The sequence below is a fragment of the Nansenia antarctica genome (assembly GCF_963989245.1).
Source record: "Nansenia antarctica genome assembly, chromosome: 6".
Lineage (NCBI taxonomy): Eukaryota > Metazoa > Chordata > Actinopteri > Argentiniformes > Microstomatidae > Nansenia > Nansenia antarctica.
The window spans coordinates 29,507,866-29,517,283 of NC_137676.1; the positions used below are offsets into that span (position 1 = coordinate 29,507,866).

The 9,418-nt window shown below is 40.8% G+C and overlaps 1 protein-coding gene across 1 annotated transcript in view; it reads left to right on the forward strand.

Moving 5' to 3' along the window:
• Positions 1 to 9,209, forward strand: part of LOC308159383 (protein-serine O-palmitoleoyltransferase porcupine-like) — a 33,816-nt gene extending 24,607 nt beyond the window's left edge. The window contains exons 11-13 of the mRNA XM_080533162.1: positions 2,051 to 2,136; positions 3,144 to 3,254; positions 8,530 to 9,209. Of these exons, the coding sequence (XP_080389288.1) occupies positions 2,051 to 2,136; positions 3,144 to 3,254; positions 8,530 to 8,631 (299 nt within the window). The 3' untranslated portion in view covers positions 8,632 to 9,209. The remainder of the gene's footprint in view (positions 1 to 2,050; positions 2,137 to 3,143; positions 3,255 to 8,529) is intronic.
• The last annotated feature ends 209 nt before the right edge of the window (positions 9,210 to 9,418 follow it).

The following is a 9,418-nucleotide window of genomic DNA, read 5'->3' on the forward strand; positions in this document are numbered from 1 at the left end:
AGCTTACTTACTTACTTATCAAAGGTATCATAAGACCTCTGCAGCTCATCCAGAATGCTACCGGCCGTCTGGTGTTCAACCTCCCCAAAGTCTCCCCTGTCCTCCGCACCCATCACCGGCTCCCCATAGCAGCTCGCATTAGACTCAATGCATGACATTGAGCCATGGTCACAGAATCAGTCAAGTTACAGTCAAGTTGTTACATCCTACATACAAGTAGGCCTATCTTTTTGCACACGGGGCTGCAGTGGTCGTGCTGCACGGTCACGTCGGCTTTTCACCGACCACAGATGGTGCTAGCGGAGCTTTTTGCGAGTGATTGCCGGGTCGTAGGCTTGCGTGATGCGGTAAATGGCATGGTATATTATTATATACCTTTGACACTCTGCTGACAATTCTGCACACTGTGGACTAGTCTAGTGAACTCCAAAAAGATACTTGCATAATGGGATGTAACAATAAACTTGATTGATTCTGTCACCATGGCTCAATGTCATGCATTGAGTCTAACATAAAACAGGGAGCAGTGTTGTTACCACTCTACCCTGTACCATTAGCGCTATTCCACACTGACAATTTTCCATTTACAAGGGTACACAAAATATAACTGTACCCTTGTCTATGTTTTTTTTTTCTTTCCTCCTCCAAGAGGTATAATATGAATTTGTAAATCTCAGGTTCAATGCAGTGTTACTTTTGAGGGAAACAAAATACTGAGTATGTGTAAAAAGGACAGGACATTGCATATGAAATAGATATCAGACCCTATAATATGAACAGCTAAATCAATCACATTATTTGGTTGGTGTATTCATATTCATTATTCATATTGGTTTGAAGATGGTTCTAAATACTGTACAATCCATGTAGGTAGTAGACATGCAGCCCCCCAGAACTGGGAGGGCATTTGAGAGTTCCTCTCACTTCCATACTTGATAGCTGGTGCAACCTTCCCATTGAGGTATATGACAGTAAACAGTATTTTGTAAAGCTACACCATTGGGAAAACTCACAATTGAATTATTCACTTTATATCACTATAAAATTATATCACGATAAAATTATGATTAAAATTAAAATGTAAGGGCGCTTAGGTGGCGTTGACCATAACCGCAGGGTCCCCGGTTCGATTCCGGCTGGGGACATATCCTGCATGTCATCCCTCCTCTCTCTCTCACCTATCCTTCCTGTCTAAATCTCTACTGTATCTGTCAATGAAATGAAAAATATGAGTGAAACTGCCCCACTCAGAAAAAATAACTTAAAAAAAAAAGTTTCCTGCGAGAAACTCTTTCCTTTATTCTCATCCAGCGAAGATATGCAGCCATGTTGTCATTAAAACTGAAATAAACCTAACATAAACTTCCTCCAGGGGTGGTTTAAATATAATTGCTAATCCAGGTTTAAACTAGGTTTAAAATTACTGGTGCAACAGACTTGATTTAAACCAGGTTTAAACCAGTAAAATATATCCTTGTTGTTTTTTATCCTTAGATGTTAGATTACCATTCAAAAACATATTTCTCTCACTTATTGAACATAGACAACCATAGAAACCGAAATGCATTTACTTCTGGTGTGCATTATTCCTTTAATGTCATGTGTATGGCCATGAGTTTATCCTGACCATGTGACCTAACCAGGATAAACTTTGGCCCTAGTTATAGGCAATGGGTTGTGTAGGCCATAATAGGGTCCAGATATTTTCCTCGTAAAAAAATAATAATAATATTGTGTTAGTTAGATTGATGGCTCTTGTCATAAAGGTAAATAGACATGGGTCATTGAAAGTGATTGAATTCCCCTCTCTCTCTCTCTTTTTTATTGTTGTCTGTGAGTGGATAGTTCTCTTATATAAATAGGTGTATTATATCAATTCTCATCTAGATCTGTCTCAAACTATGCCGTGTTGGGTCCTTGAATTTGAGGGAATTGAGTCTTGAAAGACCTTAAAAGGTGCTTGAATTTGATGTTTCAGAAGGTGTGGGAACCCTGAATAATGTATGATTTTGCTTCATCGATGTTTGAGTTTTGTCATTGTTTCTTTCAGTTCTGAGGAAGAGGTTGGCAGCCATCTTTAGTGCCTGTGTGCTGTCCAAGAGCTGCACCTCCGACTGCCCTCACCAGCACAGGAAGGTATGTACAGTCCCTGGTTCAGTACAGGAAGGTATGTACCGTACACTACCTGGTTCACTACAGGAAGGTATGTACACTACCTGGTTCACTACAGGAAGGTATGTACACTACCTGGTTCACTACAGGAAGGTATGTACACTACCTGGTTCACTACAGGAAGGTATGTACACTACCTGGTTCACTACAGGGAGGTATGTACACTACCTGGTTCACTACAGGAAGGTATGTACACTACCTGGTTCACTACAGGAAGGTATGTACACTACCTGGTTCACTACAGGGAGGTATGTACACTACCTGGTTCACTACAGGGAGGTATGTACACTACCTGGTTCACTACAGGAAGGTATGTACACTACCTGGTTCAGTACAGGAAGGTATGTACACTACCTGGTTCAGTACAGGAAGGTATGTACACTACCTGGTTCAGTCCATCAGTAAAGGATGTTCTGTAGTGATAACCTGCTATGTTTTCTATACGTGACAGGGGCTGGTGAGAGGGGTAACTAGTTGGGAATCGTGGAGTTGCGGAAATGACAAACATTATTTAATAAATAAATTTTAAAAAAATCATAATACGAAGTGTTGAAGAGCCCACTCCATATAACAAACCTGAACCGAATCTTATTCAACAAGGAAAAGTAAAAAAACAAAAAACACTGCTGTGGTCATCACTATCGTCTTCCAATAGGATCGAGCTGGTTGACAAAAACAGGAATTTTGAACAAATTCCCCCTGACAGCTACCTTGTTTGAACTTGTTTTTTTGGCTAAACGTGACATCCCTCATGGTGATGAGTCCAGCCCCGGCTGACCACATGTCAAGGTGTCCACTTAACCCCAAATCGCTCCCAATGAGTGGGCCGGCGCCTTGCATAGTAGCTTGCTGCCGTTGGTGTGTGAATGTGAATGTGTGTGTGAATGGGTGAATGAGAGGCTGTTGTCAAGCGCTTTGGAATAAGGCGCTATATAAGTCAGTCCATTTACCATTTTGCCTCTCCTTCACAGGAGCTGTGGGTGTCTGCCATCAACCTGGCCTTCAGCCTGCTGGTCATCTTCCACCTGACCTACCTGGGCTCCCTGTTTGACGCTGAGGTAGATAACCTGGCAGCAGAGGAGGTGATTATTATTGATTTATATGATTTATATGATTTAAAGGCGCCTTTCTCAAACTCAAGGACACTGTACAGAGAAGAGAAAACAGAAGAGAAGCAGGATGATAAACAAAAACAACAACAACACAACCAAAAAGGCAGCTATGGGACCCATACCATGCTGTACAAAGGCCAGTCAACAGATGAGTGTTGAGTCTGTCCTTGAATGTGTTGAGAGTAGCAGAGCATGGGGATGGCTGGTGGAAGGAGACGGTCATCAGGTACTTCTACTGCTGGCTTGGCCTGTGTCAGGCCCCAAGACACACGGCTGGTTAAAGGGGCAATCTGGGATTGGTACATAGTGATATATAGACGTAAAAGTTGAATTTTTAAGAAACAGAAAATACTGTGAAATATTTTGAAAATACTGTGATGGCACTATAGCCAATAGGCAATAACACCCAGTCCTAGTCAAGCAGTGTTTAGGTGCATATCTTACTTCATCAGTTAATTAGATGCAGCCTTTAGTCAGCTCGTTTTGCTCATTGAAGCTAATACATTTGGTAATAATATCTAAAACACACTCCAAACTCTCAAACCAAGGTACATGTAGGTATATATAAGGTATATTACCACAATGTTGCTTCTGATTAATTTGTCTGCATTACTTTTTCCAATAATTTATAAACCCATGTTTTAACATTATCTTATTGAAAGACGTTCTAATCAAATGGGACTGTTTCTCTGTTCCAATTGTTTTCACTATCCAAACTCTGACTGGAAGGGACCTGATCATCCGCCTCCCGTCAATCACAACTGCTGCACTGTCGACAGCGAGTGCCAACTATGTACATTGCAGGGCTTAAAGTTCTTCGGCACGGTGCCAGATTTCCGGCGCGGGGGAATTTTGAGCAAAACATAAATAAATAAATCACATGCTATTTGTTTACAGCGTAATTTAAAGAGTCATCTTCAGCAAAGAGACAGTTCCGCCTACCAATGGTATCACATTGCTCAAGCCAACCAACGACTTCTAGCCAATCGGAGGCAGAGTAGTGGGGCGGGCCGTAAGAAGTTTAAATGAGTGTAATGTTAGCTTGTAGCGACGTTCGCTTTTAGCAGCCCCGCTATCTCGCTAACTTTAGTAAGAGTCTATTAAAATGGAAGCCAAGTTTCTTAAACCTGGCGAAGACAGAGCTATACTAGAACGAGGAGTAAGGAATAAATGGCGCTGGGCATGGATAGAGGAGAGTAGTGACGGGAAGCCTTAGCAGAGCTGCCAAGTCTCACGCAATCGCCGTGAGACTCACGCATGTCAACCAGTTCTCACGCTCTCACGCCGCACCTCTATTTCTCAAGTCTTATTTTTTAAATTCCTTGAAAGAAAGCTACCGAACATGAGTTTCGTGGCATCTTTCTGCACGCGCGTTAACTTGAGTCTGCAATCGAAGCGGCAGGCGAGCGCTGATGGAAGAACCTGTGTTCACGCGAGCTGCAAGAACGTAGCAAGCAGTGTTGCCAGATTGGGCTACTTTTGGTCACACTGGACGGGTGGATTCGGCAGCTTTTAGACCCTTTGGGCTGCACATTGTCAATTCCGTCTGGCAACTGTGGTAGCAAAATATGTGCATACATTACAACATCGTATCTGGTAGCCTACTGGACTGGGTTGCACCAATTTGGCGTAAGTCATTAGTAAATGCAGGCATTTAGTAGTTACTAAACCCCTAGTTGTTACTAGCTAGTTTCAAACTAGTTGTTTACTCATTTCGGTTGCACCACGCCAATCTGTATTGTTATAGTGATAGTGGCTTAATAAGTGATGCAATCAGTTTGGCCTTAAGACCAAAGACATCTAAATATATTATTTTATTTTGTATTGAGTATAAAACAGTATTAATGCATTTTAACATTGAGACACATATTTTGTATTGACTATAAAATAGTATTAATGCATTTAAACATTGAGACAAGAAGCTGTCTTCTGTACCCGCTCTCCCAATATCTCAAACTGTGACCCCCCTCCCCAAGAAAAAGTTTCAGGCACAGGATTTTTTCCCACTTTAAGCCCTGACATTGTATTTGTTAAGAAATAAATGTAATATATTTAATATGTAGGGATGTCCCGATCCCACTTTTTCACTACAGATTCCGATACCTGGGCTTCAGGTATCTGCGATACCGAGATCAATCCGATATTTGTATTTATTTTTTTACTCTTGAATAATAACAAATACTTCCCCATTATATAGTCCACAACAACAGTTGGCTATTAAAGACTGCCAGCCTTTATTCAAGCAACAGTACTCTGCAGTACTCTGTGACCAACTGGTTTAAAGTTAAAACTATTTAGCAGCATATTAAAAAAAAAGTTACTGTCTTATTTCTAGTTTTAGTGCCTTCAGGTTTTTATTCTATTCATCTTCTCTTACAAATGGCAAACCAATTATAGCACCCTTTTTTAAAGTGTAGCCTGGTGACACCCGCTGGTGTGACCATAAACCAGTCGCAGAATCGAAGGGGTCGAAAAGTGAAACTTATTGTCTCAACAACATCTGGTTTTCTTTTTTTTTCATAACACCAACTTGAAGTTTTAAAGTAGCCACTCGATATAATATACAACAGTTTAACGATCACTACAGGATCACTACATTTGTGGATTGGATTCACTGTTCTCGTTTGCCGGAGGCTACCGGTAAGTGATAATGACATATAAACATACTTCCGACAGTGTGTTCATCTCATTGTGTAGTTACGTGTTTTTAGCGTGTCGATGTTCTCTCAGCATGTTGTGATGTTATAAAAACACAGTTAGACGTTCGTAGCTATGTACCACTGTTAGCCGCTAGCTGTTAGCAGCGTTAGGTTCCCATTCTTGAGGTGCACCAACATTCAAATACTCGTGTCGTCTTTAATTTTTTTCCAATTTCTTTTTTTTGTTATTATTATTATTATTATTTATTTATTTTTATTTATTTTTTCAGATTTTATCCCTTTTTCACCCAATTTGGTAGCCAATTGAACCCAACCTAGCATCCAATTATCCCCTGCCTATTGCGAAGGATCCGCCGCACGACCCCGTGGCCGGCAGTCCCAGAGGAGGCCGCCAGGCAGACTAGCTGACTGGCTCCTCGAGCCCGACACCGTTATTCCGGCACCCCGGGGGCGCTGTTGCGCGACGGATCCTTGTCCGGAAATACTCCTATACCGCCCTCGGGAGCGGCCGCCCTATATGCTGCTCCCCGTGTGTGCCCCAGCCATATCCGGATCTGGCGAGCTGGGATTCGAACCCAGTCCCCGGTGGGCAGCTTGCACTAGTGGCCAGTGCTTAGACCGCTACACCACCGCGGGGCACGTTATTATTTATTTTGGTACATTTTCAAACAACAAACATCTAGACGTCACAACAAGGACGGACATTAAGGGAAAACAAACAACTCCATAAAGTAGAAAGTATGAAAAATAAAGTAATTAAAAGACAAAACACAACAGTAAACTGACAAGACAATAAACCACAACAAGGAGACAAAAACAAAAATAAAGCTAAAAGTTTCATGTGCCAATAAACAGAAATGTGTGTGCAATGAGGGAAGGGGGGGCATTACCACCATTAACAACCACGTTAATAATAAGAGTTAAGAGTTAGATAAGTGTTCCTATATCTAAAAGATAAATGCAAGCTAGAGAAAAATAAAAAAAGGAAAAAACAAAAAAGTGGATCTCAAATAACGTCGTGGATTCTCTTCCAAAAAAGATATGAAGGGGGACCACACTTCAGAAAACACATCCATCTTATCCTGCAGGACATATTTGAGTCTCTCCAAGGGCAACACAGACATTATCTGGGTGAACCATAGCTGTTCAGTAGGAATTACATCAGTGTTCCATAAAATTAAAATACACTTTTTGGCCAAAAATCAAAAAATATCAAACAATTTCCCATGCTCAGGAATCATATTTACATTTGCATCAAACCCTAAAAGGTACAAAAGGGGAGATTTGCTAAATTTTAGCTTAAGTATGGATTCAACCAGAGCGTGGATTGATTGCCAAAAGGCTTTGATCATGGGACAGAACCAAAACATTCAACATTTACATTTACATTTTTGGCATTTAGCAGACACCTTATTCCAAAGCGACTTACAATCAATACATTTGAATACTAAGCATGTGAATCAGCAATCCACCATTCGTTGCAGGAAGAGTAATCTAGCTCGGGCCCGGGGCCACTGATAGAAGGAAAAACCTTCTCCCTATCACCTTCTTCTAAACTTTTTTTTTTTTTACTGGAGAAACTGAGAAACAGTACAAGGGGGGCAATAGAAGTTCTTAGGGACACAGTAGAGGGGAAAGCGGTTGTCTTTAGGAGACGTAGTGGTGAGGGTCAGAAGATGTCTCAGGAGGAGCAGTTAAGATGTAACCTGAAGAGATGACATATGAGGATATGTCCCCAGACTTTTCTTACATTTATTACATAACGAAGAGTACTCCAGGGACATGTTATTAAGACGAACTGGAGTAAAGAATGTTTTAAAAATAAACTTGTAATTATGTTCAAGAACTCTGGGAGACAGTGAGGATGAGTTTACTTTCGCACATATCTGCATCCATGTTTCCTGGTCCAAATTTATGTTCAAATCTTTTTCCCATGTGTGTTTATCCTTTTCAGAGGTTGGAAGGAGGAAGGCACTCTACTGCTAAGAATCTTATAGATCTTTGAGGTCATTTTTTTCCAATTTCAATGTATGACGCATCATTTGAAAGCATACAATCTGTAGTTTCAGAATATGTAAAGAAACAAAAAGCAAGCTTAAAGCTTACTTAGGCAAATGGTTTATGATTTCACCAGCTGGCGTCAGACTCATTACACACAGGTAGCTACTAGCCAACTCTAATGCACGTGACCACTGGCTACTACTGTTGTCATCATGTGAGTGACACGCCAGATCGGGAGCGCAGATCGGAGCCTATTTTTTTTCATGGCCGATCTGCAATCCAGCATTCTGGACCAATATCGGACAGATACCGATGCCGTGGATCGGATCGGGACATCCCTATTAATATGTTTCAAAAAATAAATAATTATACGAAGAAACTAAAGCATTATTGTTAATTCTAAATATAAGATCAATGCACATAAAAACTGCCTGGGGTAGACCACTTTGAATACTTGTGATAGGCAACTATAACATGGAAATATAGTGCATGCTTTAATAAATTAATAGTTATGGATTTCTTACCTCCATAGCTAATACATTTTTCTCTGTTTGTTAAATAAATGAAATGTAATGACTTTTCAGGGTTACGTTGCCAACCACACCATACAGAAGTGGTCGGAGCTGAACTGGGCCAGTCACTGGGTGGTGCTTGGATGCTGGGTCTTTTATCGTCTTATTCAGTGATCTCATTGGGCCGTGGACTGGATTTAATGAGTTTGAGAGAGAGAGAGAGAGAGAGAGAGAGAGAGAATGGACTTAGCAGTACCTGACTCATCAGCTGCTCATTGGGGCCTTTGGCTGAACCAGGTGTGCATAACCCCCTGGAACCCCCAAGACAAGGTTGGCCTCTCCTGTGGTAAACACTCCTGTGGTAAACACTAAAGAATCAGTCACCTTCCCAATACAGTTCTCATGCCTGTCAGAGGAGGAACCAGCTATGATGGACCACACAGTTCAGAACCATCTGAAAGTCTGAAGATTTATCAGTGTCTTCAGGTTCTGCTCTTCATCTTCAATGGGTTTGGCATGATGTCCCTCAGTCATTTTAGGAATATTTACGCCTACACAAGGTGGATATCAGTCACAAAAGATTATTTTTTTAATTAAAATTAATATTATTATACGTTGGTGTTTTTTATAACCACAAGCGTTGACAATAATGTTACAAAACATTGTTTTCGCTGAAGGTGTTCAATGTTGCAATGTTGTCCTATTATATATGTACTGTATATCTGTTTTCTAATAAAATGTTATTTCTGTTTTGTATTTGTGAACCTGAGTAAACTTCATGAATTTAGGAAACAGGTATTGGTCGGACCACTCACTTTTGTCAAGTTCGTTCAAACTGTTAAAGGTAGTTTCAGCGATATCATGTTACAACAGATAGTGGTATGACTTCAGAGATGCTTCAGCTGCACCCAAGCAGACACTGTATAGAGAAGAACTCCCGCTCCTGTGGGCTCTGATGGAG